The sequence below is a fragment of the Myotis daubentonii genome, chromosome 15, assembly GCF_963259705.1.
Source record: "Myotis daubentonii chromosome 15, mMyoDau2.1, whole genome shotgun sequence".
Lineage (NCBI taxonomy): Eukaryota > Metazoa > Chordata > Mammalia > Chiroptera > Vespertilionidae > Myotis > Myotis daubentonii.
Genome location: NC_081854.1, coordinates 11921159 through 11948502, shown reverse-complemented (window position 1 = coordinate 11948502; position 27344 = coordinate 11921159). Strand labels below are relative to the sequence as shown.

At 61.5% G+C, this 27344-nt stretch overlaps 2 protein-coding genes across 3 annotated transcripts in view; one reads left to right on the top strand and one right to left on the bottom strand.

The window, feature by feature from the left end:
• The window catches only part of PPP1R37 (protein phosphatase 1 regulatory subunit 37), a 46026-nt gene extending 30300 nt beyond the window's left edge, over window positions 1-15726 (top strand). Inside the window, exons 2-13 of the mRNA XM_059666182.1 lie at window positions 7838-7935; window positions 9268-9313; window positions 9557-9657; window positions 10509-10628; window positions 11071-11221; window positions 11329-11484; window positions 12766-12878; window positions 13341-13482; window positions 13575-13741; window positions 13865-14594; window positions 14881-14971; window positions 15053-15726. Coding sequence (XP_059522165.1) covers window positions 7838-7935; window positions 9268-9313; window positions 9557-9657; window positions 10509-10628; window positions 11071-11221; window positions 11329-11484; window positions 12766-12878; window positions 13341-13482; window positions 13575-13741; window positions 13865-14594; window positions 14881-14963 — 1907 coding nt within the window. The 3' untranslated portion in view covers window positions 14964-14971; window positions 15053-15726. The remainder of the gene's footprint in view (window positions 1-7837; window positions 7936-9267; window positions 9314-9556; window positions 9658-10508; window positions 10629-11070; window positions 11222-11328; window positions 11485-12765; window positions 12879-13340; window positions 13483-13574; window positions 13742-13864; window positions 14595-14880; window positions 14972-15052) is intronic.
• Window positions 15727-19645: 3919 nt separating this feature from the next.
• Window positions 19646-27344, bottom strand: NKPD1 (NTPase KAP family P-loop domain containing 1). 2 transcript variants are annotated; one of them, XM_059666180.1, is made up of 5 exons: window positions 27299-27344; window positions 26456-26618; window positions 25293-25676; window positions 23245-23376; window positions 19646-21486 (listed from the first exon to the last, which is right to left on the bottom strand). In XM_059666180.1, exons 2-5 carry the CDS (start codon window positions 26553-26555, stop codon window positions 19646-19648), a joined length of 2457 nt encoding a protein of 818 aa, XP_059522163.1. In that variant the 5' UTR covers window positions 26556-26618; window positions 27299-27344. The 2 variants fall into 2 exon arrangements, with proteins under 2 accessions (XP_059522163.1, XP_059522164.1); XM_059666181.1 differs by lacking the exons at window positions 25293-25676; window positions 27299-27344 and having other exon boundaries at window positions 26456-27123.

The following is a 27344-nucleotide window of genomic DNA, read 5'->3' as shown; positions in this document are numbered from 1 at the left end:
AGTAGGGTAGGGTTTGGGGAAGTTGATCTTTCTTTCTTTCTTTCTTTCTTTCTTTCTTTCTTTCTTTCTTTCTTTCTTTCTTTCTTTCTTTCTCCCTCTCTTTCTTTCTTTCTTTCTTTCTTTCTTTCTTTCTTTCTTTCTTTCTTTCTATATATATATAAATATATATTATTGATTTCAGAGAGGAAGGGGGAGGGAGAGAGAGAGATAGATATATCAATCAATGATGAGACTCATCAATTGGCTGCCTCCTGCACGGCCCCTACTGGGGATCGAGTTCCCAACGCAGGCATGTGCCCTTGACCGGAATTGAACCCAGGACCCTTCAGTCTGCAGGCTCTATCCACTCAGCCAAACCAGCTAGGGCAGGGAAGTTGATTTTTCTTAACTAAATGTAAGAATTTTTAAAAATATGTTTTTACTGATTTCAGGGAGAGGGAGAGAGAGATAGAAACATCAATGATGAGAGAATAATTGATGGGCTGCCTCCTGCACACCTCACACTGGGGATCGAGCCCACAACCTGGGCATGTGACCTGACCAGGAATCAAGCTGTGACCTCCTGGTTCATAGGTCAACACTCAGTCACTGAGCCATGCTGGCCGGGCTAGGTGTGTGAATTTTTGAGTAGGTAATACTTGCGTGTACCTCAGTATTCAAAGATATAAGAAGGCATGTAAAGAAAATGAACTTTGGGGGTAATGGGGTGAGAGGGGAGGTAGAGGGGATGAATGGTGATGGACAGAGACTTGGGTTGGGGTAGCGAACTCACAATACAGTGTAAGATAATGTGTAGAGGAATAGTGCACCTGAAACCTGTATCCTTTTTGTTAACCAGTGTCGCCCCAATAAAGTTCCATAAAAGGAAAAGAAAAGGAAGTCTCTCTCCCTTACCACTCTTAGCCCCCCGGCTAATCTTCCTAAAAGCAGCCACCCGTGTCTTGTGTCCTTCCAGAAATGTCTGCGGCAGCCCAGCGACTGCAGCGTGAGCTGCTAGCCTGCTTCTATGAGTAAAGTTTTATGTGAACGTGCCGGCTCCTTTAAATAAAGGCTGCTTTCCTGCTGTGACAGAGGGTGCGCCCTGAAAGCCGGAGCTGCTCACTGTCCGGCTGAAGTCAAGTCAGATCCGGGTATTTTAGTCTCACCCCTGGTCCCTCTGTGAGCCTCGCCTCTGAGTGGAGGATGACAAAGGATGGGCCTTGGCGGGCTGAGGGGCTTTGTGGGTACAGCCAGCAGGGCGCCAAGCAGGGGAATGCCGGGCTGTGGTGGCTGGTCAGTGGCTGTTTTCCAGTCCGGCTCCCAGCCTGTCAGCGGGCCTTTCTGTGTCCTGCCTCAGGGTGTCACCAGGATGGAAGGGCACTTACAGGGAACACGGGACTGTCGCTTCCGCTGTGCTGATCCCAGCAGCCTCCCTGAGAGGGAGCACAGTGGGCCCCCGCCCCCCCGGGCTCCAGAGGGGCCCCATTCCTACGGAATACAGCCCTCCCAGACCTTGAGCTGCTCCTGTCGCTGCTCTGCGCCCAGCCCCTTGGCTCCTGTCTCACGCAGAGGCCCACTGTGTCCCCCTCACCTCCATCGCACCCCTCGCAGCTACCCCCTCCAGGCGCCCCTTCCCCCGCCTCATCTGTGTCCCCCACTGGCCGTTGTAGGCCAGCGGTGAGGGCTGGCCCCCGTCCCTCTTTGTCCCCCTCTCCCCACCACCCCTAGTGTTGCTTCCTGGGTTTTGACTCCCACTTGGATGGATGACTGTGTCTGTCTCCCGCAGCTCCAGGCTGTCAGGGATGGCCTGACTCATCGCCGCCCCCTGGTGTCCAGCCTGTCCTTGCGGTTCGTGGGTGCCTCTGCACCTGTGTGCAAACGAGACAAACTTCTCTCCGCCTGTCACCTGATGCTCGGCATCCGGTTTCTCTGTCCCTTTGTGGGGCCTTAGCAGGGGGAGGGGAGGCAGGCTGTTTGCTCCCCAAGCCTTCTGGGAAACGGGTGCCAGCTGCTGGGCCGCAGAGGCTCAGCCCTGCCAAGGCCCTGCCTGCCGGCCGCCCCACACACGGCCCTCCCCAGAGCCCCGCCTTCCCCTGGAGCCTGCTCAGAGTCCAGGAGTCCCCTCAGTCGCCTCTGCCCCACCTCAGGCTGGTCAGGGCAGTGTGAGAATAAAGCCGTGCCCTGGTTACACAGCAAGTCCTCCTGGGTGTGTGTGCCAGGCCCGCCCGCCCGGCTCTGTGGCCTTGGGCAGTCAGCTTGTCCTCTCTGAGCTTGGCTCCCCAATATCATAGGACCGAGGAGCTGGCTGAGTGAAACCGCATGGGAAGTCCTGGCATTGACTGACCCAGAGTTGTCTCCTGCCGGTCGGTCCGGCTCTGTTCTGTGGGTGCCAGCTCCTTAATGGCGCCCATGTCCTTATCTCCAGAGACCCTGCAGGCGTCCCTTTCAGCCGGGGAAGAGGTCACGCCGATGGGTTATCGCAGCCTCACTAGGACGAGGGCTGGCACGCGGGTCGTCTCGCCTCGGCACCTCCCGTCCCCTCTCCCTCACACACCACTGAACTCCAGCCCCTGCTTAAGTCGGGTCCTCAGAGCCGAGGACTTGGGAGTGGAGCCAACACATTTGAACCTGAGACACAAATGAATGTCCACCTCACACACCCATGTGTCTGCCTGGCCTCACCAAGCGGCCCATCCCTGGATAGGTGCTTTGTGGGCTTGTCCGGGTCCCTGCCTCCCAGTGGGGGAGGAACACGGGGATGGCGGCATTTAGTGAGCGCGCCAGAGTGTGTGCCAGACCCGGTTCTGAGGGACAGACAGCCCGAGGTACACTCACCACCATTTTAGGGAGCAGGCGACGGAGGCCCAGAGGTTAAATCTGTTTTCTGTTTTGTAGAGAGAAACATAGATGTGAGAGAGACATCGATAGGTTGCCTCCCACATGCAGGAATCAGACCTGCAACCCAAGTACATGCCCTTAACCAGGAATCGAACCCACAACCCCCCGGTGCGCAAGCTGACGCTCTACTACGGAGCCCTGCCCTCCAGGGCCACAGCCTATGTTCTTAACCACTTTCTGAGACCCCGTGCCCAGGTGTGGGACCTGAGAGGCCCTGTCCGAGGTCGCAGTGCAGGAGGGAGGCAGCGAGGGTTCAGGCCCCGGTCACGGCAGGCGTTACCACTGCAGCCCCGCCTCGCAGCCTGGCCCTGGCGCTCCAGCCTGGGCCTCTCAGCCCCTTGCCTCAGGGCCTCTGCACTGCTGGTGGTTCCCTTGCATTGCGGTCCCCCGTACTGACCTTCCCGGTGTTTTCTGGTGACCGCTTCACATGACAGAGGAGAAGTGTGTGCAGGGCCGCCTGGCACAGCGCGAGTGCTGTGAAGATGCTGCGTGTTATTTCTCTGAAACACCTGCACTGCTGTTTTCTTGCCATTTCTTCTTAAATTGGTTCATTTTTTTTATTTGAATATTTTATCTCATTCCCAAAGGATAACATGTAGAATGCTGGGTTTGCTATGGTAGTTTGTTTTTCTTAATACATGCATGAAACACACATACATCATGATTACCTCATGCCCGAGCCACCCGACACTGTATGCCCCCACTGGTGACGTGGAAGCTTGGGGCGAGCTCGGGATGCTGTTCGGACGTCGAGGCAGGGCGGGGTGCACCCAGGCTGCCAACCCATTCTGCAGTAGACTGAGCCCACTTCTGTTCCTTCAGTGTCTTTTCCCAGCACTACCTCCACCTCCAAAGTGTGCCTTAAGTAATAAGGTGCAGTTCTCACTCCTGTCATCAGGGGGCACCAAGACCCTTCTCTGAGTGTGTCTACCTCTCCTGCCCGCTGCCCTCAGTTTCCCCTTCGGTAAATGGGTGGGCAGGGCTAGTCTCCTGAGTTCTGGCTGTAACCTTTTGTGAGGCTGTGCCTTCATCCAAACCCGTAGATGTCTGACTAAAGAGATAGTCGGATGGCAGCTGTGGGTGGTGAGGCAGCCAGGTTAGAGACCCTGGGTCTTTAGCTCACCCAGAGGCTCCTTGAGGACTTTGGGCAGCAGAGGGGAAACTTGGCTCAGTCTGGGAAGTCAGGGAGGACTTCCTGGAGGAAGGGATGTCAGAGCAAAACACCTCAAGGACCAGTCACAGTTTGAGGGTTGCTTAGGCATTACTGGTTCCCTGCAAACTGTCTGGGATGCTGAGAACTGCTAGTAATGACCCCACATATGCCCAGTCCCTACTCCTTCCCAGACGACCTGACCAGGCCAACCCAGCCTGGGGCCTTTATGGAGAGGTTTGTGCCCTTTGGCCATCTGATGATAAAGCCTGTGGATCCCTTCTTAGAGTGATGATTTTCAAAGGCAAAAAAATAAAATAGGATTGCAAAGGGTGCCCGTTAAAATAGTTAGCTACATTTTTTAAAATTATAACTTGGTATTTATGTTCTTCCTTATTGACCCAGGAAATAGCAAGAGTGATGAACATCCTAAAGTTGCAGTAATATATGAAAATATCGGGCACGTGTGTTGGTGACAGAGTCACAGGGTCTGCTAAACACCATCTTAATTGGGAAATGCTAATTTTCACTGTAGTGCAGTTATTGAAAATAAAGAGATCATTTTTCCCCACTCAAGTTCATAGACGCCCTGAGGGTCATGGACCTGCTTGGCTGGACTCGCAGAGGCAGCTGCTCAAGTCCCAAGGGCCGCCTTCCAGGTAGGGCCAGCTCCTGTTTTCCCAGAGCTGGGGCACCAAGCACCTGGCAGACAGCTCGCTCGCCGGGCCTGCGGGCGGACAGCTGGCCCCCGGGAGGCTGCTCGTGGGCGCAGCTCCCCGAGGAAGAAGTGAGGGGCAGAGGACAGGCCTGTCCCTCGGGTGGCTGGGTCTCTGTTGGCCTCTCACCTCCAACACAGGGTTCCAGCCTCTCCACCCCAGTGGGGAGAGCGTTCTGGAGCCAGGGCTCCCCCTTGTGCTGCCCTGGCTGCCTGGCTGTGGGAGGCAGCTTTTCTGTCCTGGACCTCGGCGTCCGGCCCCGGGAGACGGGGTGGTGGTCAGTGACAGCGGGTGCAGGGCCCCTGGACCTCGGCGTCCGGCCCCGAGAGACGGGGTGGGTGGTGGTCAGTGACAGCAGGTGCAGGGCCCCTGGACCTCGGCGTCCGGCCCCGAGAGACGGGGTGGGTGGTGGTCAGTGACAGCAGGTGCAGGGCCCCTGGACCTCGGCGTCCGGCCCCGGGAGACGGGGTGGTGGTCAGTGACAGCAGGTGCAGGGCCCCTGGACCTCGGCGTCCGGCCCCGGGAGACGGGGTGGTGGTCAGTGACAGCAGGTGCAGGGCCCCTGGACCTCGGCGTCCGGCCCCGGGAGACGGGGTGGTGGTCAGTGACAGCAGGTGCAGGGCCCCTGGACCTCGGCGTCCGGCCCCGGGAGACGGGGTGGTGGTCAGTGACGGCTGGTGCAGGGCCCCTGGACCTCGCTGTCCGGCCCCGGGAGATGGGGTGGGTGGTGGTCAGTGACAGCGGGTGCAGGGCCCCTGGACCTCGCTGTCCGGCCCCGGGAGACGGGGTGGTGGTCAGTGACAGCAGGTGCAGGGCCCCGGGCGAGTGCACTGCCTGGGGGAGAATTTGCTCTCTGTGCAGAGCCACTTTCCTGGAATCCCTGCAGGGCTCCTTCTGGCCCTTTGCCTGGCCAGGGTGGCACAGGGGTGAGGGAAGCCTGGAAGGCTGCAGAGGCCCTCTTTCTGTTCCCCACCCCCCTCTGTGCCATTCTGCTGGCCCCAAGAGCTCTTTCCTTAAAAAAAAAGGGGGGGGTATTGATTTGAGAGAGAGAGAGAAACATTAATCAGCTGCCTCCTCTGCACACGCCCCCTCCCCACAGGGGATTGAGCCTGCAACTCTGCCATGTGCCCTGACCAGGAATCAAACCAGTGACCTCTTGGTACATGGGAAGACACTCAACCAACTGAGCCACACTGGCCGGTGGCCTCAAGAGCTTTCTACACCAGCCTGACCCTTTCCCTCCCATGCTCAGAGCATTAACCTCCTGTCTTTCTGGTCACCTGGGGCAAAATCCAAGATCTAACAGCCTAAAACGGAAAACAATACAAATGTCTCACTACCTAGTGAATGGTACTCCCGACAGTTACTTTATCTGTATATATAAAAGGCTAATGTGCTAAGTGTCCGTCCCTCCGTCCGCTTAGCTAATATGCTAAGCCACGCCCACTTCCTCTCCCTAGCGACCAACCTCCTTGGAGTTTCTTCAGCCCAGGAACACAACTTGCTTTATAGCCAGGTGGAAACATTTCACACTGTAACCAAATGTCTGTGAAGTGTTTTCCCGTGCCTCATCTCATTTGATCCTCACAGAAGTCCTGGAGTAGGTAGATAGGAGACTTGGTGGAATCCTATTTTCTTTTCATTAGCCAGAAAACGGAGATTTAGAAAGCTTAGAAACTTGACCCGACTGAAAAGAGGTAAGAAATGGTGGACCTTGAAAATGACTTCAGGTTTTCTCACTGCGCAGAATATAGTCAAACACTGCTGCAGTTAAATATTTCACCCTTTATTCTCCCTGCGTGATCTACAATAATAACCTGCTCCACGTTGATATTTGCTGCTGTGTTGCTAACATTACCTGAAAGAGAAGTTGGGGTGCTTCACTGGGCTGGAAAAGGTTTAGCTACATCAGAAAGCAGGTCTAATTAAGCAAGTTTATTCTATATCTATGAAAGGCTAAGTTGACTCGCACATGTGTGATACATATAAAGCTCTCACTGGCACCAATAGCACACATGTGTTTCTTTAAAAAAAAAAAATTATTGATTTCAGAGTGGAAGGGAGAGGGAATGTTAGAATAATTGATGATGAGGGAGAATCCTTGATCGGCTGCCTCCCGAATGCGCGCGCCCCCGCCCCCCCCAGTGGGGATTGAGCCCACAACCCGGGCACGGGCCCTTGACAAGTCGACCAGGACCCTTTAGTCTGCAGACTGACGCTCTATCCCCTGAGCCAAACCAGCTAGGGTGCACGCGTGTGTTTCGATCTTTCATCCTCCATTGTGAATTTGGTTGACACTTCTATTATAGAGAAAGGGCGAATAGTGATATTAAAATATTTCTTCTAACTAATTTCCTTTCATTGTGCACGAATTCATGCACCAGCACTAGCTGTACTATAAAGGGGCCCAAACTCAAAATCCGCGTGAAAGAAGCCAGAAAGGCCTTCCCTGTGGTGGGGGGTCTGGGCTGTGCAGCTGCTGGGTTTGGGCTGCGTCCCTCTGCCCAGCCCCAGAGCCGTCGGGGAAGGTTTTGTGGTGAAGGTGTTTCAGGACTGGGGATTCTCAGAGTCCGCATGGCCTCGCCGTGAGCTGAGTTTGAAGCTTGGCCCTGTCACTGACCAGCTGTGTGACCGGCTGTGTGACGGGGGCGAGGTGCTTCACCTCTCTGAGCTCAGCTTCTTCACAGATTCGTTCTCTCCTGCAGAAAACAACCCATCAGACACCTGCTGTAGGCCTGGCCCTGGGCTGGACATGGGGAATGGTGGCAACCAAGACAGCCCAGCCCTGCCCTGCGGGGCCCTGAGTTTGGGGGGGGGGGGACAGCTGACAAGCAGAGCATTGAGTGGTACTAGCTGTGTATTGTTTGTGCGAAACTGCTCAGGGAGCCATGGGGAGGCGTGGAGGGTGGGGTGACTTGGTTTGGGGGCACTTTCCCAGGACAGTGTGGTAGCAGGGGCTCTCGACGACGGGAGAACAGAGCTCAGTGGGTTGTTGAGAGGGGAAGGGGCCGGCAGAGGCCTGGGGCTGGAGGGGAGAGGGTGTGAGGGACCCAGAATGTGGAGAGTCACAGGCTGGGCTCCTCTGTGCCCGCAGCCCAGAACGTGACTGTGGACGAGGTCATCGGCGCCTACAAGCAGGCCTGCCAGAAGCTGAACTGCAGACAGATCCCCAAGCTCCTCAGGCAGCTCCAGGTATGCAGGCAGGGGCGGGCTCCCCACCTCCCAGCAGCCTCCGGGCCTGTTGTCTGCTCTGGCGGAGAGGGCACCCGCGGCACTCCCACTGCCCGGCCTGCTCCCCGGCCACGGGCCTGCACTCAGGAGCCTCGGAAAGCCCTCCGTCAGCTGCAGGTGCAGTCAGGCTCCTCGTGAACATTCACACGATAGAGACTCACGTAAAGTAAGGGTTGTAAATATCCCTCCCTCCCTCCCCAGGAAAGCTCTGTTCCCCGGGCACAAAGCCACGTATACAATAGTTATTCTTAAAAGCCTGAATTACAAAAGTAATATATATTCTTTAATTAAAAAAACACTACAGACATAAAAAGCAAAATTCACTTCTTGTCCAAGTCCCATCCCCAGGAGTCCCTGCTGCTGACAGCTTGGGCTTTGTCCTCTGGCCTCTGCTGGGCATTTGTAGGACGGCGGTCACTCCAGGCGGGAGGACAGTCTGATTTCTGTGGCGAGGGTGTTACTGTGCCTGGACGTGCGCCCCTGCCCCAGCCACCTCCTGCGGGCGCCTTCCCGGGGCCCCGGCCTGGCTGGGGGTCCAGCGCTGCCGAAGGGCCTCCAGAATGTGCCCACGTCTCGTTTCTAGGGTTGTTGCTCCCTCGGACAGCGCGGCTGTGAGCGGTCATGCCGGCCACCCGTCCCTGCGCACCCGGGTTAGGGGCTCTGTGAGGATTCCAGAGGGTCTCATTGTCGGGTCCAGGGAAAGATGGCCACTCAGTGGGCCCTGGAGCCTGGTTCAGGCCAAGCCTGCCACTACCCCCTCGGCAGGGCTGGGCCTTGGCCTCTGTCTGCACACGGTTCGTCACCGCTCCTCTCTCGGGGTCGATGTGTGTGGAGCCCAGAGAATAGGGCCTGGCCCCTGTGGAGGGGGCTGGAGCGCAGCCAGGAGCCGGCAGGACGTCTGCCCAGGGCCTTCCCTCCTCACTGAGTGGACTGCATGCCAGGCTGGGCACCCCGCCTTCCCCCAGCCTCTTGGGCCTCACCTGTCAGCTTTCGCCTCAGCGCCTGCCTCACAGCCTTTGCTCTGGCTGTTCCTCTGCCTGAAATGCTTGTCCCCAAGACGCCCAGGGCCCACCCCCTCACTCCATTCAGCTGGGGCAGGGGGCTGCGTCCAGACCTGCCTCGCCCCAGGTCTAGGGGGGTGTTGCGGGGGGTTAAGGAGCTGCCACATTCTCCGAGCCGCTGTGCCCCTCCACACCCACCCCAAACACTGCCTCACCTCAGAAAGAGCAGAGCCAGATGAACTGCAGAGGTAAGGCGCTTCCTGCTTAACCACCATCCCTCCTGCCTTCCCAGGAGTTCACGGACCTCGGGCACCGGATTGACTGTCTGGACCTGAAAGGTGTGTCTGGGCAGAGGTGGGAGCCCTAAGGGGTGGGCAGGGCCAACCTTCCCTAGAGGTGGATCCGAGGGCAGGATGAGCCTGGGTTGCTGGGGTCAGTGGGTCCCCCCAGAAGAGCTTAGCCGGAGGGAGGTGGGGGTGAGAGCCCCTCCCTCGGGTGGCCTGGAGCCCCGGTTTGCACCCAGCCCCCCCCCACACAGACGTGAGCTCACACGGGCACGCACGCGCTCCGTCCCCTCCCAGGTGAGAAGCTCGACTACAAGGCCTGCGAGGCCCTGGAAGAGGTCTTCAAGAGGCTGCAGTTCAAGGTCGTGGATCTGGAGCAGACAAACCTGGACGAAGATGTGAGCATCTCTGCCACCACCCTTACTGCTTCCTGAGCTCCCTGGCTCTTAGAGGTTTGGGGGCTGGGGCACTGCAGGAGGAGGGGACCCCCTTGGACAAGGGCTGGGCAGGGCCTCTTGAAGGACAAAATAGGGAAATCCAGTGTGACCAGAGTGGATGGGAAGAATGGGGCTCCGGGCAGGGCCCAGAGAAGGGGTCTCTCAGACCCCCCAAAAGGCAGGGGCTTTGTAAGGAAGGGAGAGACTTGGGGAGCCAGGCCAGAGGGAGGCCTGTGGCCACCTGGAGCCTTTCCAGGAGTGTCCTGCCACCACCCCCCATCATAGTGTCTGCAGGGGAAGGGGTTTGAGAAACTTCCTTTTTTCTTTTTTTTATTGATTTCTAGAGAAGGGGGAAGGGAAAGAGAGAAACATCAATGTGAGAGAGATACATTGATCAGTTGCCTCTCACATGCACCCTGACCCAGGATCGAACCCGCGACCTTCCGGTACAAGGGATGATGCTCCAACCAACTGAGCCATACCAGCCAGGGCAGGTTTGAGATGTCTGAAAGCAGCCTCCCCACTAGGCCTAGGTCTCCCCTCCTCCCTCTGGAGACTTGGGGGTCACCAGGATCCCCGGAGCTTAGGCCCCAGGTCTAGAAGACACAGGAGAGCCAGGGGTCGGGATCCTGGAGAGCTGAGGCCTGTCCTGGTCACACAGCACGTCAGTCCTGGGGGCACGTCCAGGGCTTTTCCAGGAGATGGAAGGGCTGGTTCAGGACCCAGAGGTGCGGGAGCAGTGTCAGGACTCCGCTCCTACCTCCCGGTGTCCGCGGCCTCCGCCCGAGGCTGAGCCGTTGTCTCCACCCCAGGGCGCCTCAGCCCTCTTTGACATGATCGAGTACTACGAGTCGGCCACCCACCTCAACATCTCCTTCAACAAGCACATCGGCACCCGGGGCTGGCAGGCCGCCGCCCACATGATGCGCAAGGTGAGTGCCTCCCCCGCCACCTCTCCAAGTTTCCAGGGTGGGGGGAGCTCGGGCATAGAGGGGTCCAGGTGCTTTGTCAGGGCACCCAGCTCCTTAGGGGTGCCGGGCCCCACCCTCCAGCCCTGTGTGAAAGCTGTACTAAGAGATGCCGTGCCCCAGGCCCACCTGGCCCCTTCTCTCCTCCTCTCCTTCCCCTTAATGTATCCCTTGGAGGATCCATGGTCGCCACCCCCACGTTACTCCCACGGGAGTCGGGGAACTCGGCCGTCACCAGCCCCACCCCCGCCTCGCTCACCCGCAGGACCCCAGGCCAGGCCTTCCAGCACCAGCCCCGGCTGTAAAAGCAGATGGCCTTGCTGCTCACTGGGACTTGGGGTGCGAGGTCCCCTGGGGCAGGGAGGGCAGGGGCCAGCCTGACCCAGCCCTGCTGCTGCCCCAACAGACCAGCTGTCTGCAGTACCTGGACGCCCGCAACACGCCCCTGCTGGACCACTCCGCGCCCTTCGTGGCCCGTGCCCTGCGTATCCGCAGCAGCCTGGCCGTGCTGCACCTGGAGAACGCCAGCCTGTCGGGGCGGCCCCTCGTGCTGCTCGGTGAGCCCAGGGCCGGGAGGCTGGGTGGGGAGTGCAGCCCCTTGGGGGCTGGGACTGTTGGCTGGGTCCTGTGAGCCTGGCCAGTCTCGAGCCCTCCCCTCCTCCAGCCACAGCCCTGAAGATGAACATGAACCTTCGGGAGCTGTACCTGGCCGACAACAAGCTCAATGGCCTGCAGGACTCAGCCCAGCTGGGCAACCTGCTCAAGTTCAACTGCTCCCTGCAGATCCTGGACCTCCGTAACAACCACGTGCTGGACTCAGGTGTGTGAGAGGTCACCCGCCCTCCCGTCACCCAGCACCCACTGTGCCCAGTCAGGCGCTCCGTGTGCTGGGGACACGCAGTGGCCAAGACAATCCCAGCTCTGCCCTCGTGGGGCTCAGAGTTCACAGCGAACCCAGACCACCCCAGGCAGTGAGAATCAGACTGTGTGGGCCGGTGGTTACCACCCAGAGGGGGTTACCGCCCCGTCCAGGGGTCAGGGAGCGTGTCGTGGAGCAGGGGCAGCTCAGTGGAGACCTGTAGGATGAGGTGAGGTATTGAACAGATAATTAAAATAATTACAATCGCCCTGGCTGGTTTGGCTCAGTGGATAGAGCGTCGGCCTGGGGACTGAAAGGTCCCGGGTTCGATTCTGGTCAAGGGCACATGCCTGGGTTGCAGGCTCGATCCCCAGTGGGGGACGTGCAGGAGGCAGCCAATCGATGATTCTCTCTCATCATTGATGTTTCTCTCTCTCCCTCTCCCTTCCTCTCTGAAATCAATTTAAAAAAAAATAATAAAGAAATTACAATCTGGGAAAAGTGCCCTGAAACGAGGTTGTTAGGACAAAAGGTCAGCTGCAGGCTCTTTAAGTCGCAGGGAGGGGACCTCTAGGTGGCCACGTGGGGCTGAGAGCACAGCCCACTGGTCTGACAGCCTGGGGAGAATCCAGGCAGAGGACAGCTGGTTTGAGGCATGAGGTGGGAAAGCACTTAAACGTTGGAATGTGGGGGAAAGCTGTGGTGAGCCAGGAGGTGGAAGGGAAGAGAAGAGGAGCTACCAGCGGGAGGAATTCAGCTCCCTCCTGGGGAGGGCGGCTGGGTCTGGCTCACTATTGGGCAGAGTCCCTGGCCTCAGCGTGAAGAAAGGGGAGGAGGGGCAGGCAGAGTGGGACGGAAGCCAGTGCCTTCCCCGGGGCAGCCAGGCCCAGACCCATGTTTACTGACCACCTATCCCGACTAGGCGTGTCGCCTCGGGCTCCCAGCTGGGAGACCTCTGCCCTCGGGAAAGCGCAGCCAAGATAAATGAACGGGGAATGAGTGTCGGAGGTGACGTGCTGCGGGGTGGGGAGGAAGCAGCGGTGGGGGCTCAGCTGGTGGCAGAGGCTGCGGGAGAGGGTGATACTCGAGCAGAGCTCTAGGCAGACAGGGAGGATCGGGAGCTGGGTGTGTGCCTGCCAAGGCAGGGGTGTCGGTAGCAGCAGGAGGTGGCAGGGCCGGGCAGACCCAGGGGGTGGGTGGAGCCCACACCGCCGACGGGACTCACCCAGGGGCCTCCCCCAGGTCTGGCCTACATCTGCGAGGGCCTCAAGGAGCAGAGGAAGGGCCTGGTGACCCTGGTGCTGTGGAACAACCAGCTCACACACACGGGCATGGCTTTCCTGGGCATGACACTGGTGAGTCCACCAGAGGGTCCCCGCCGCCACCTCCCCCACCCCGCGCCCAGCACTGTCAGTGCCCCCGGTAGGTTCTGGACGTGTCCTCTCCTTCGGCCCCTGCGGCCTTTCCCTGAGGGAGTAGCCCTCCATCGCCGTCCGTTGGAGCCCAGCGCCAGAGCCAGCACAGAACTTGTGCACACGGTGAACGGTTTGGTTAAGATCTCTAGAAGCCTCAGTCGGGCTGAGACCTTTTCATTACGCAGAATTTAAAGCCAGCCCACCGGGGACAGCGGCTCCACCAGGTGCCGAGCTCCCCACCGCAGGGGAGTGGGCAGGGCGGCTGGCACTGGGGAGGCTTCTCGGCCTGAGGCAGGCGTGTGCTGGCACAGAGGCTGGCTGCACTGCTGAGCGGGGAGCGCCCGGGTCCGCCCCTTTCCCGGCCGGCCTGCAGGCCCCTTCTCCGTCCCGTGCTCCCTGCAGCCGCACACGCAGAGCCTGGAGACGCTGAACCTGGGCCACAACCCCATTGGGAACGAGGGCGTGCGCAACCTCAAGAACGGCCTCATCGGCAACCGCAGCGTGCTGCGCCTCGGCCTGGCCTCCACCAAGCTCACCTGCGAGGGTAGGGCGCGGGCCGGGGAGGGGCCGGCAGGCGGGGCGGTGGGCGGCCAGCCGGGCGTGGGCCCATGGCCAGCCCTGCGGTCCCCCTCCCAGGCGCGGTGGCGGTGGCGGAGTTCATCGCCGAGAGCCCCCGCCTCCTGAGACTGGACCTTCGGGAGAACGAGATCAAGACGGGCGGGCTCATGGCACTGTCCTTGGCCCTCAAGGTGAACCACTCCCTGCTGCGCCTGGACCTCGACCGAGAGCCCAAGAAGGAGGCGGTGAGCGGGCTCTCCTCTCGGCCGGGCTGCGGGCCGGCGGGGGCGGACTCGGCCGGGGCGACCGCAGGACACGCTGCGGGGACAGGCCCCCCCGAGCCCTAGCCAGGCCCGCTCTGCCCACAGGTGAAGAGCTTCATCGAGACGCAGAAGGCGCTGCTCGCCGAGATCCAGAACGGCTGCAAGCGCAACTTCGTGCAGGCGCGGGAGCGGGAGGAGAAGGAGCAGCGGCTGCAGCTGTCGGCCTCCATGCCCGAGATCACCGTCACCGAGCCCCAGCCCGACGAGGAGCCTGACGGGGAGCCTGGGGCTGAGCCTGCCCCCCAAGCTCAGGAGAACGGGGACCCGGCCCCGGGGCCCGGCCTGGACTCAGACTCAGACTCAGACTCCGAGGGGGAGGATGGGGAGGAGGAGGATGGGGAGAGGGCTGCGGCCCCCTGCCCCGCCCCACTGCCCCCCACGGACTCCCTGGGCCCTGGGGATAGGAGCCCCCCAGGCAGCCCTTCCTCCCCCACTGAGCAGCGAATCTCTGTGTCCAGCCCGGGCCGAGGCCACAAAGTGTTTGTGGTGACTCGAGTGGAGAGCCCCCCTGAGAGAGCAGAGCCCCCTGTGCCGCCCTCTCCTCGTCCTCCCTCCCCACCTGCCTTGCCTTCCCCGCCCCCCTCACCTGCCCTACCACCAGCTGAGGCCGTCAGCACTCGGGACCCAGGGTCGTCGGAACCTCAGCCACAGCCAGAGCCGCCGCAGGCAGGGCCACCCCTGCCCAACGGCCTGAAGCCTGAGTTTGCCCTCGCACTGCCCCCAGAGCCGCCCCCGGGGCCCGGGGCCAAGGCGGGCAGCTGTGCCCTGGAACACGGTGAGCGGGGCTCTGGGGCAGGCTGACCAGGGGCCCTGTGTGCTGTGTGCGACCCCTGCCCATTAGCGGCCTTGGTTTGCCCTGAAATGGCCCTTGTAGGGACAGGGCCGAGTAGGGCTTGGCCCTCGGGCCCCACCTGGCTTCCCGGGTCCTGGGGCTCTCCCTGGAGTCTGATCTCAGGGACCCTGGCCTGTGCTGCCCTGAGGGTCTGGGTTGGGCAGGGCTGGTGGGGACAGGCTGCCGCCCTCCACCCGCCTGACCCATTCCCCCCCCACCCCCCGCGCAGAACTGAGCTGCTCCAAGAACGAGAAGGAGCTCGAGGAGCTGCTTCTGGAAGCCAGTCAGGAATCCGGGCAGGAGACACTGTGACACTTTAGGTGAGATGAGGGCCAGGGGCCTGGGGAGCCAGCGAGAGAGGCCCTGGTTCTGACAGGCCCCCCCAATCTCTTCTCCCCAAGTTCCTTTTTTCCAGCCGGTCTTCTATGAGCTGAGGCCAGAGCCATGGGAACCTGCTCCCCTCACCCCCAGCCTTCCTGAGGCCCGGAGGCCAGGGGTGGGGCGCCTTTCTGGGGACCCCTACCTCCCACAGCAACACTACATGGGGTGCAGGAGCTACAGGGAGTGGCCCTCTCCATCCTGACTGGAGCACTCCTGTTTGTGTCCAGCCCCTACGCCTCTGGGCCAGAGGAGGGGGAGTCTCCAAGGTCATCAGCCCCAAATCCACTGACTTTTCCGGAAGGGCCTGTTAGGCCAGGCTTGCCTGGGAGGGCAGGAGTCCTGGGTGGTGGTGGGATGCCCCCCAACCCCCATGGCGCTGGGCACGACGAGGCAGGAGGATGGTGTGGGGCGGTGAGAGGTGGTGGTGGTTGGACTTTGTAGAGCAGCCCCGGACAGGGTGCGGGTGGGGGATGGGGGCAGAGGATCAGAGCTTTCTTAAGTGCAATAAATCTATCAGGGAGCTGGTGGGGGGCGGCCAGGGCTCTGGAGACCCTGCTGTCCAGGCCGCTGGAAGCTGCGCCCTGAGAGGCACTACGACCTGGGGAGGGTGGGGTGGAGTGGGCAGAGGGCTGGGGAGGGGCTCCTGTCGGTGCAACTCTGTCCACACCTTTTCTAATAAACCAGAGCTGGTTCACCTCTGCCTGTTCTCTGCTCGTGCTCTTCCCGGTGGGAGTTCTGGACATGGGAGGGGGAGGTGGGCAGACAGCTCTGGTCCGGAGCACCTGCTGGGCTGTGGCAGCGGCCCCCCAGGAAGCCCGGGGCTGCCCGTCCTGTACGGGTGTCCCCACTCGTATCTAACAGCTCCCACGGCCAGTCCACTCTGCTCATCTTTCTTCAGAGGAAAAAACCCCAAATATTCTCCAGCTTTAGGTCCAGGGGTCAGGATGTGGCGCTCAGGTTCAGAGGTCATTCCTGTGCCCCCCAGGCACCGAGGGCTCAAGGAGAAGCAGACACCAGCCTGTCCGTGCTGGCCCTGGACATTCCGGGGGCGGGGGCGGGGCACGAGTCAGCGACCTGGGGCCCCCTGGGCAGCCTGCTCCCCGCGGCCAGGACTTGGCAAGGGTGCGCCTGGGGCTGGAAGGCATTCCCGGGAAATCGGAACTTCACCTTCAGAAAACGAGAGCAGCATTCAAGGGGAGACCTTTGCACCTGCCCCTTTTCTCCCGCGTGGGACGCTGACTCGGGTGGGTAGAGGCGGAGGGAAGACCACAAGAACCCCAGTGTCACCGACTGGGAGCCCTGGTACCACTCGGCTCCTGCACGGGCCCAGGAATCTGTTCCCAGTGGCCACTGTCCGTTGACTTTTCGGTCATCGGCAGCTGTGTGTGCGCCATGTACATCGGCCACCGGCCCCTAGCACCTGCCCCACTCGCCCCACGGGCAGCTGGGGAGATAGGCCTGCACGGCCCTGGTTCTGAGCTGTGGGCAGCAGCGGCCTCCAGCTGGGGCCCCTGTGCTGGGTGTGCGGTGGAGGTGGGACGAACCCTCCAGGCTGTCCTGGCTTCGGCCCCCTTCTTGGTGAGACTGGGGAGTGTGAGGTTAGCCTCAGAGGCTGAGGAGCCACAGTCCTTTGGCAGGTTGGGTCTGTCAGAGCAGCCCCCCGCCCCCCCAAACTCAGTTGACCTGTGGTCAGTTCTAACTGCTCAGGAATCAACTCCCATGGGAGCCTTCAGCCCTTAGCGTGGTGACCTGTCTCCACCTCCAGGCTGGTGACCAACAGGCTGGGCTCCAGTGGGGGGTTGGTGGCCTCAGCGTACCTGTCTCATGTGATGCCTTTGAGGGGCGCCCCACAGCCTTGACCCTGCTCTTTCACTAAATTGAGCTCAGAGTGAGGGATTCGGTCTTTCCAACCATTCAGGGTTGAAATGTGTCCCAACCTCCCTCCACACAAAAACGTGAAGTCCTAACCCTTAGGACCTCAGAATGGGACCTTTGGAGACAGGTCTGCACAGAGGTAACCAAGTGAAAATGAGGCCATGGGTAAGGCCCTGACCCAGAATGCCTGGTGTCCTTACGAAAAGGGGAGCGTGGGACACAGGTGTGCACGGCAGGCAGAGGATGTGACGATGGAGGGCTGGAGGGATGGCGGCCCCAGCCAGGGGACCTCATCCCCCACAAAGAGCTCGAAGCTGGAAGAGGCCAGGAAGGGTTCCCCTGCGCTGGCTCTGCTGACCTCTTGATTTTGCACTTCGGGCCTCAACTGTGAGAGAATGAGTTTCTGTTGTTCTGAGCCACCCAGTTGGTGGGACTTTGTGACACAAGCCCCAGGAGACTAGCAAGCCAACTCCTCAGGGCTCCCGATCTCCCACCTTTTGGGAGTCCTGGATCACAGGGCAGGTTCCCTTTATCTTCAGCCACCCAGGCATCGCTATAGCTCGAGGACACAGGAGTCTTATGCTTGGCCAGACACTATCCAATCTCAAAGGTATCAATGCCCTAACCCAGGTGTTCGTTTTCACACACATGGGTGCTCAGGGTGGAGGCAGCTCTTCACAAAGCTGTGGGCCCAGGCCCCCTCTGTCTTGTGGCTCTGCTACTGGGGCCTCAGGGTTCCTGCATCCAACAGGCAGGCGGGGTAGGGGGAGGAGGAATGAAGGCAAACCTACTGCCTATCCTGTTGCCACAGCAGGAAAGGGACACACATCACCTCCTCTCCCCGTGGTCTGTGGGAACTAGCCCCCTGGCCTCGCCCGGGTGCAAGTTGCAGCAAAAGCTCCACACCTTAAAGGGGAGCGGGGTCCTGGTGGACAGCGAGCCAGCTCAGGCACACCCAGCCATCCCACTTCGGCCAAGTTCAGTTTTTTCATCGCCTCCCAAAACTCTATAGCTTTGGCAGGCACATGGTCAGAGTCTAAGATGAACGGGTACGAGTTTGACCACGGCTCGGAACCACACAACAGGTCCGAAGCTGCTTCCTGGGGCCGGAGGTCCTCAGTCCCACTCCCAACCGCCAGCCAAGGCTAGTCCTGCCTCCTGCAGCGCCCCTCTCCTGATCCCAATCTGTTTTCTGCCGGGACGCCTGGTGGTAAGAAATAGAAGCCCAATCATACTGGCTTAAGGAAGATGGAAGGGACGTATGCCCTGGCCGGTGTGGCCCGGCTGGGCTTCGTCCCGTGCACTGAGAGGTCACCAATTCAATTCCTGGTCAAGGCATATGCCCGGGTTGCTGGCTCGTGCAGAAGGTACCCGACTGATGTTTCTCTCTTCTCCCTCTCCCTCTCTCTCAAATCAATTTAAAAAAATTTTTTTAAGAAAGGGAAGGGACATATAGTGGCTCTGCTCAATATCAAGTCACAGCGACCCTGTGTCACAGGGACCCGTGTTTCTCTCCAAGGGGCTTCCTTCTCGGGCTGGCTCTCTCCTGCTGCTGGAAAACCTCTCCCAGCAGGTCCATGTTCTCCAGGCACCTCAGTCCTGGCATCGCCTGTGAAGTCACCGGCTGGCTCTGCCCTACGTCCACTTTAGCACCATCACTGGCCAGGGGCACTGGGGTGCTGTACCCAGCCTTGGAGATAAGGAATGATGTCAGTACCCGCACGAGGCTGCGTGGCATGCGGGTGGGTGCTCTGAGAGCTCTAGGCTCCTGGCCCTGTCTGCTCAGGGTCCTGGCTCAGTCACACCCTGTTGGTACTCCCTCCCCACCCTGGACCGGGCGGGGCACACCACAGGCCTGAGCGTGTGGCTATGTGACCAGTGAGGAACAGGAATCTGCCTGGGGAGTGACGCCCCATCCTGGGTCTCTCCCACTGGCAGGAGGGGAAGGTGTGCCAGACAGGCAGAGCCCAGCCTGAGGATAACCCTCCTTGACCCGGCTCTGGCTCCGACTGTGTCCTACACATGCCCCCAGCTTTGTGGCTCAAGGGGCCCTGAAATGACCCTAAGGCAGCCTCTGGACAGTTACTTGTCCGGGAAGGCAGTGCTGCCCACCCAGCTGGCTGAGCTGCCAGCGCTACCTAATCAACTCATGCTGGGGGCGGAGCCACACTGCCCTCAGAAATGCCAGCTCCTGCCCTGCCTGCAGAGGCGCAGGCTTGGGTATGGGGACTAGGACCTGGATCCCCCGAGGCCTGGGCGTTCTCTATCGCCTGAGTCAACGTGGCACATCTGTCCTTCATCTCCCTGCTTGGGCCTCGCCCACCACCCCCGCAGCCCCTCCTGCCCTCAGGATGCCAGCCATGCGGCTGACACTGCTGCTCCCTGGGGGGAATGGGCTTGGCAGAACCAGGCAGGCCTGGTCCCTAGTTCTTGCTAAGGGAGGGAGACCAGGGCCTCAAGACCAATCGAGGGCTCTCACGCCTTAATTTATTGCACTTGAACTCTGAGTCTTCAGCGGTCCTCCCGCAGCTTTGGGATACTGGCGCTATCGTCAGCTACTCTCAGAGATTTACGTGGGGAACGTGGCCACCACAGGCCTCATTCCCAACACTGGGCTCTGGGTCCCTGCACGTGTCCTCATCTGGGCAGAGGGGGCACTGTTGCCCTTGCTGCCCCAGAGTCCTTCATTCAAGGCACCGCCCCTGAATGAAAGCTGGATTCCCTGAAGCGCAGGACACTCAAGCCACGGGTCTGGGCTTATGCCTTTGCTTCATGTCTCGGGGGTGGGGGACCTCGCGGGCCTGGTTGGCTCTGGTGACAGCGCGGGCAGCCCGGGGGTCGTGGCTGGCTCCATGGCTGGCTCCGTGGGCGGTGGAGGCCGCCGAAGGGGTGTGGTTGGCTCCATTAGCAGCGTGGGGGGCGTCGCCGGCTGGGGACTTGGGCGGGCTGGGCGGCTTGAGCGCTTTGACCGCCAGGAGAAGGCCCATGCGGCGGCGGATGGAATGGTCCAGGTTGACGGTGCAGCGCAGCAGGTTCTGTGCCTCGGCCACGGTGAAGGGGAAGTCGGCGCTCAGGAAGCGCTGGAAGAGCTCGGGGTCGCCGTCCAGGTCCAGCACGTTATGCAGCTCCTTGGTCAGGGAGTGCAGCTCGCTGCTGTTGTCGCGGAACACGTCCCAGAGACGCGCGCGGGCCTCGTGCGCGCCCCCGGCCTGCTGCTGGTCCTCCAGGCATTGCAGCGCCCAGCTGAGGCGGCAGGGCCACTGGTTGGCGAGCACGACCCAGGCCACGGCCTGGCGCGGCGTGGGGCCCCCGAAGTCCCGCTGCTGCTGTTGCAGCAGGCGCAAGGTGATGGGCACGGTGTTGACGATGCGCCGCATGCACACCAGGTTGTCGGGCACGTACTCGTAGAGGCAGTCGCGCTCGTCGTGCAGGCAGAAGAGCGCCTCCTGGATGCGGCGCGTCGCCTCTGCGTCGATGAGGCTCTGCGCGCGCTCGGCCCCCGCCTGCGTGTCCCGGGCCAGCAGCTGCGCGCCCTCGTCACCGCCCGGGCTCAGTGGCCGCAGCTGGCGCGTCATCTCGCGGTACAACAGGTCGTCGCGGCTCTGCACGGCGTCGTGCAGGAACTGCAGCTTCGTGCGGTGGCCCATGATGGGCACGGAGAAGGGCAGCGTGACAGTGCGATTGAGGAAGACGTAGCCGTTGTCGGCCGTGCCCTTCATGGAGCCGGAGCTTTCGAGGCACGCGGCCAGGATGCTGGGGTCCACCACCAGGATGAAGATGAAGGGCGCGTGGCAGTCAGACAACAGCGTGTTGATGGCGTTGAGCACGCCCACCACGTGTTCAGAGTAGCACGTGTCCAGCCCGGTGATCTCGAGCACGACGCGCAGCCGGCGCCGCTGGTAGATCTCCAGGAAGCACAGGTAGTCGGTGAGCAGCTCCACCTCCTTCTTCACCTCGCACATGAAGCCGAGCTGGCTGCCGAATTTCTCCTGCGACACGAGCCGCTCGATCTTTTTGCGCTGGCTCACGAACAGGTGCTTGCCCACCGAGAACACGGCCATGAGCAGGCCCGAGCCCGAAAGCGTGGTGGCCGCGCCGCCGAACGCCCGCATCACGCTGCTGTGCGCGCTACTGTGGCTCTGCGCGTGGCCGCCCAGGGACAGGTAGAGCAGGGACACGCCGAGGCCCAGCGCCGCCACCACGGCCACCAACGCCAGGCACACGCGGCGCCGGCAGCGCCATTCGCGCTGGCAGAAGCCCGGCGCCGTGACCGGCTTGTTGCCCATCACCGAGTACACGCTGAAGGGCAGCGCGCCGTAGTGGTGGCGGATGCCCTCACACAGCGTGGTCACCAGGCCGGCCCACAGCTTGTCCGAGCCCTCGTACTGCCAGGCGCTGAAGCGGATGAAGAGGAACTTCACGTTCTTGCGCCGCAGGTGCACCTCGGAGATGATCGGCTGCAGGAACACCAGGTACCACAGCAGCTGCACGAAGCCCCAGCCGCGCACGGACCGCGGCCGCCACTGCACGCGCTGCAGCAGCTCGGCCTCCAGCTGCCTCGCGTCCTGCTGCATCAGCGCTGTGGGGACGGAGGGCGCCGGTCGGCCGGAGCTGCAGCGGCCACGCTCGGGCCGGGGGCGGGGCTCGGGCCTGGGCGGGGCTCAGCTGGGCGGGACTCGGGCAGGGGCGGGGCCTGGGTATTAGAATGGGCCGGGCGGGGAGAAAATGAGGAAGGAAAGACTTGGAGCCAGCTTGGACCGGGAAGGGTCTGAGGGCGAGGCCCGGGAGGGTCAGGGATGGACTTAAGTAGAGCCCCCAGATGAAGAGGAAGGGAGAGTGCAGGGAAGGCTTTAAGGAGTGATTACGAGGTTCTGATGAAGAGAAATGTTGGGCAGCAAGGGTACAGCCTTGATCTGATTTTCCTGCTCCTCTTCCTCCAGCTCTCAGCTCAGCTGTCTCCTCCTCCAGGAAGTCCTCCCTGATACCCAGACTGAATTAGATGCCCCCTGGCTCTCCCCCGCCCCACCTCCCTCCCAGTCGTCTCACCCACTTTGAGTTGTCACTGAGGACAGGTGTCTCTCTCTGGACTGTGAGCCCTTGAGGGCAGGGCCCTGGTTGTCTTGGTCACCAAGGAAGTGTTGGGGGAATGTGTGAAGGATGGGTCATGAGAGGGGCATCTGTCTGCATGAAGTTAGTGAATGAATGAATGGGAATGTGTCGAGCCACCTAGCACAGACGGTGCTCCAAATGCCATTCCCTTCTCCCTCTAGTCCAGTGGTTCTCAACCTTCTGGCCCTTTCAATACAGTTCCTCATGTTGTGACCCAACCATAGAATTATTTTCGCTGCTACTTCATCACTGTCATGTTGCTACTGTTTTGAATCGTAATGTAAACATCTGATATGCAGGATGGTCTTAGGTGACCTGTGAAAGAGTCGTTCGACCGCCAAAGGGGTCGCGACCCACAGGTTGAGAACCGCTGCTATAGTCAAATCTTTTCTCCTCCCAGGACAACACGGGGCAGGCGTGGGCTGGTTTATTAGGTGCTCGCCAGGCCTGGCACATGGAGGGGGAGTCACCTCCAGCCCTTCTGGCCACCACGGGGGCTGGGGGCTGAGCTCCAGCAGGGCTTGAACCAGGTCCAAGCTGCTGCAGATCCTGGCCAGGTTCAGCTCATGTCGGCAGTTAGCACCTATCTGTTAGGGCTCTTGTGGGCTCCAGGCCCTGGGCCAGAGCCAGGAGAAGGGATGGGTCCTGCAGCCTCAGTGAGGAACTGGGGCGTGTTCGGGAGCCATAGAAGGCGTCTGAGCAGGGGAATGACAGGGACAGATATGTATTCTAGAAAGTTCCTTGGAGAGGATTTGGAAGGGAGGGGGCTGAGACTGGACGCCAGGAGGTCAGAGAGGAAACTGGAGCAGGGATGGGGCAGGGATAAGGGGTAGGGATGGGGGGTAAGGATAGGGGCAAGGGTAGGGGCAGGTATAGGGGGCAGGGATGAGGGCAGGGGTGGGGCAAGGGTGGGGGCAGGGGTGGGGGAAGGTATAGGGGGCAGGGATGAGGGCAGGGGTGGGGGCAGGTATAGGGGGCAGGGATGAGGGCAAGGGTGGGGGCAGGCATGGGGGCAGGTATAGGGGGCAGGGATGAGGGCAGGGGTGGGGGCAGGGATGCGGGGCAGAGGCTGGGGCCTGGGAGGGAACCTGGTTAAAGGTAAGTTATGGCCACTGGACTGGGGCAGGCTGGCCTCAGGGGCGAGTGGATCGTGGGGAAGCCTGGGGCTGGGCAGGGAGCAGAGGCTCCATTTCCTGTGCCCTCACCCCCAACACACACAGAGCCTCACCCGTGATCTTGTCCAGCATCAGGTGCAGGCGGCAGCCAAAGGCGGCGTAGAAACCCACGGTCACGGGCACAGGCACGTGGCAGAGGGTCTTGGCCAGGCAGCTGCAGTAGACATCATCCTCTGTCAGGATATCTGGGGGCCAGGGTTGGGGAGGGGGTAGAGGTGGAGAAACAGTCAGTGAGGCTGGCCGGGCACCCCCTCCTCCCATCCGCCTGCCCCTCCAGAGCACCGCTCTCAGCCCCTCCCTGCACCAGCACCCCAGGCCCAGAGAAGACAGTGAAACCTCAGGTGGAGGCTTCTGTGGCCGAAGGCGGCCCCTTCCTCCAGGGCCAATGTGCCCCCCTGGCCGCCCAGGATGAGCTGACCCCGAATTCACCAGCCAAAGGCTGGGAGGCCAGACTCCCCTGGCCCCAGCCCGGAGACCTGTGCTAATTCGGCCACCCTGGCCCTCGGCCACCAGTCCACGGTTCCCCTGGGAAAATCCCACGGTCTTTTCTTGGGACTCCAGGCCCTTGGATGCTGAAGACATTGCTTCCCATGCTCGAGTGTCCACTCCTGCCTGCTCTGCTACCTGGCTTCAGCGTGCACTGGGTCCCTGTGACCACAGGCTCCTCTCAGTTCCCTGTCCAGCCCTGGCCCTGACCTCTTCCCTCTCCATGACCCCATGCCCACAGTCACTCATCCTGCCCTGAGCCCAGGCAGACCTGCCTTCTGGTCCTGGCCCTGTCACCTTTCTCTGGGTGACCCGAGCGGTGGTGCCTCTGGGAGTGGGTGGCAGAGACACTGGGGGCCTGGGAACCAAAGGATCTGGCCAGGGACAGGCCCTCAGACACTGCCGTGGTCTGGAATGGCCGTTAAGGGCGCACTTGGGGTTAGGGCCTGACACCCTATGAAAGCCCTGTGGTTGGGGCGCCAGAAAGGCAGGGCTCAGTCGCGGGTGGAGGGCGTCGCAGGGCCAGGCTTTCGGAGAGGCCTCCCCTCATTCATCCTCTGCTTGTCCGTGTGGGAACTGGGCTCCCGCGATAAGGGTGTTCCTGACCTGGAGCCCCAGTCCCTGCTCAGCTGTTGCTCTATTTTCTAACCAGAACTGGAAACCAGCTTCGTGACCCCACCTGTCTCCCAGGTTAGGCCGCCACACCTCTGGCCTGGACTCGTGCATCCGCCCTCGCCTCCCACAGTTCACTCTCCTGTTAGACCCGAGTCACCCCGTCCCATCCCCCCACCAGCCCTCTGCCCTCGCCCCCTGCGCTGCAGCCACACCGGCCTCCTTGCTGCCCCCGTCGGCCTTTGCGGATCCTGCCCCACTTACTCAAGAGAACTGCCCGTCTTTGCTCAGCTGCCGCCTTAATGATGACACTGTTTAAACCCTGATGCTCCCTCTCTGCTCTCCCGCTGTGTTCTTCTCCAGGGTGGCGATGGGCTTCTAAACTTTCCTATTTCTCATTTCCCGCACCCGCCCACCCCCCCCTCCGCTCCCCATAGAATGTGAGCTCCAGGAGGGCCTCGGTCTGTCCTGGCGTCGGTCTGTCTGCCCTGCTCCCTTTGCCCCCCAGAACAGAGCCTCACACCCGCTGCAGGCGTTTAATACCTGGTCAGCAAATGAGTGGGTGAATGAATGAATGAATGAATGGATCCCTCCCATCGCTGCCCTGCTCTCTCCATCCCCAGCCCACTCCCTACCTCTGGCTGCAGCTGCTCATTGACCACCTCCCGCAACCAGAGCTGGCCAGCAAGCTGGTGCTCACGGCCTGCCACACATCCTCTGTGGCCTGTCGGCCAGGGAGGGAGGGCCAGTGAGACAGAAAGCAGAGCAAGGGAGTCAGTGAGGGAGTCAGCCCCGGCCCCTGGCCAGCCGGGGATGGAGGCACCATGGACAGGCCCTGCCGGGAAGCTTTGGATCCCAACAGATGAAGCAGAATGGCCGCCCGAGACCCAGGGTCAGGGACAAGCACCCCCTCAGACAGGGACCAGAGGGCGGGTGAGGGCAGGCTCCAGGCCCAGGCGGGCAGCGAGGTGGCAGGGACAGCCCAGGGAGGCTGGGTGAGCACCGGAGCTGCAGGACCCGGCGTCAGTGGGCCTGTGGATGCTGGCTGCGGAGGGCAGGGCTGGGCCTCTGCTGGCCATGGTGGGTGCTGTGGTGGGTGCAGGGGGCAGCTGGGGGGCGCAGGCCGGTCCCTTGGGGGCAGTGGTGGCTGCAGGTGATCCCTTCTGGGCACCAGGAACAGGGCAGAGATGCTGCCGCAGGGGGCTAGAAGGTGCGGGGTGGGGCTGCCTCTGCTGCTGCAGGATAGGGGGCTGGGGGCCCCAGCGACAGCCCCCGACACACCCCTGGTGGCTGTGGTAGGCGAGCTGCCACCACACCTGGGGGGACAGCTGATAGGGCCTGTGGGCTGGCAGGGCCGCTGGGTCATGGCACCACTGCTGACAGCATCCTGGAAGGAAGGAAGTGGGGGTGACTGGGCCTGGGTCCCTGACTCCTGGGGCCACTGGCAGGAACCAGGTCGGGTTTCAGATGGAGCCTGGGGCTGACCCTCAGCTGTGGGTGTGGGCTCTGTGCCCCACCATGAGTCGGGGGAGTGGTGCAGGGCCCGGGCTTTAACTGGGTGAGGGGCTGGAGAGGGGATGACCCAGAGTCCCTGCCACCCCAAATTGCTTGGTCCCTGGTGGTCCCCCAGTGGGTGACAGAGGAATCCATGGGGAACTGGCCTGGCTGGTCCAGAGGAGGCCAGATGATGGGAGGTGGCCTTGGAAAGGGGACAGGGCAGGGATGGGGTGGAGGGGGTTGGCCTCCATCCAGGATCCAGCCTAGGCTGGTGGGAAGGGGCAGCCCGGGACTCTGACCCCCACCTCATTCACACACTCAGTCAGTGGCCGCTTTCCAGTCCTCTCTCCCTCCCTCCCACCCTCCCCCTCCCCCCTCCCCCCTCCCACCGCGCTGCTTGTCCAGGCTGAGGGCAGTCCCCACAGCCTGGAGCCTCTTCCCATACTGGGAAGGGCGGGCCAGGTGGGCCTCCTCTGCTGACATCCCAGCCCCAGCTCCCAGCTTTGGCCCCCGGGTCTGTGATCCCACTGCCCGCCCCCCCACCCCGTGGCCCCATCTCCGGGGAGTGTGGTGACTTCCCTTCTGGGGCCTGAGCTTCTGCCCCCCATCCACTTGGCAGCCCCCCACTCACACGCCTCCCTGCCAGGACCCCCCAAACTGTACCCCTACCTTTTTGGTGCCCCAACTCTGGGTCCAAGAAGTAGCTCTCGGTAGGGCTCCGGGGGTGCAGGGTGCCCTTGGCGAAGTGGACGGTGTAGTGCTGGTGCATGGCGGCCTCAGGCCCAGCCCCTGGGGCCAGCAGCAGGAGCCCACGTCCAGGAAGCCGCGAGACCTGCGACAGGAGAGACCCCAGCCCCGGTGTTGGCTCCCAGGTCCAGGAGGGGCAGGGGTGCTCCTCAGAGTGAGAGAGGCCAGGCCCAGGGGAGGGACGGCCAGGTCCAGGAGGGAGGTCGGGGTTGAGGGGGACCTGGGGCTAATACGGGGTGGCTGAGATTTTCAAGGGTCCAGTGATTGGGTGTTTGGCACCCATGGGAGTTTTCAGGAGGCCGGGACGACGGGGTGCTGAGCAGAGGTGGGCTGGGGAAGCGGGAGCTGGCGGGTGGCACTGGGCACGGGGGGCACGTGCTGTGGGAAGCCAGGCTGGCGCTGTTTGAAGGCCACGGGTGAACCCAGTGCGCTGGGGGCTGGGGCAGGGAGCATCCAATGGCCGGGTCTCAGGGCTGGGTCCATGTGGAGACTGAATGGGCAGCTGGAGGGGGGAGTTCTGGGAGAGAAGAAAGCAGGGGGTTCCATTTAGAGAGAGGCTCAGCAAGCCCGGGGTGAGATGGGTGCCCGGGGTTTAAAATGTGGGGCACCGAAAACAGAAGGGAGGGAGGGATATTGTTGGGGGGAGAGGGTGGCAGGACAGGTGAAGTGGTGAGAAATGGGAGTGGTGAGAGTTGGGGCTCAGTGAGGGTTGGGGGCCAGGCATGTGGCCCCTGCCCACTACCCCCCAGCTTGGGGTCTCCGTACCTGATTGCTGCCTTAGTCTTGAGGCCTCAGCTTCCCCGCCGCCGCC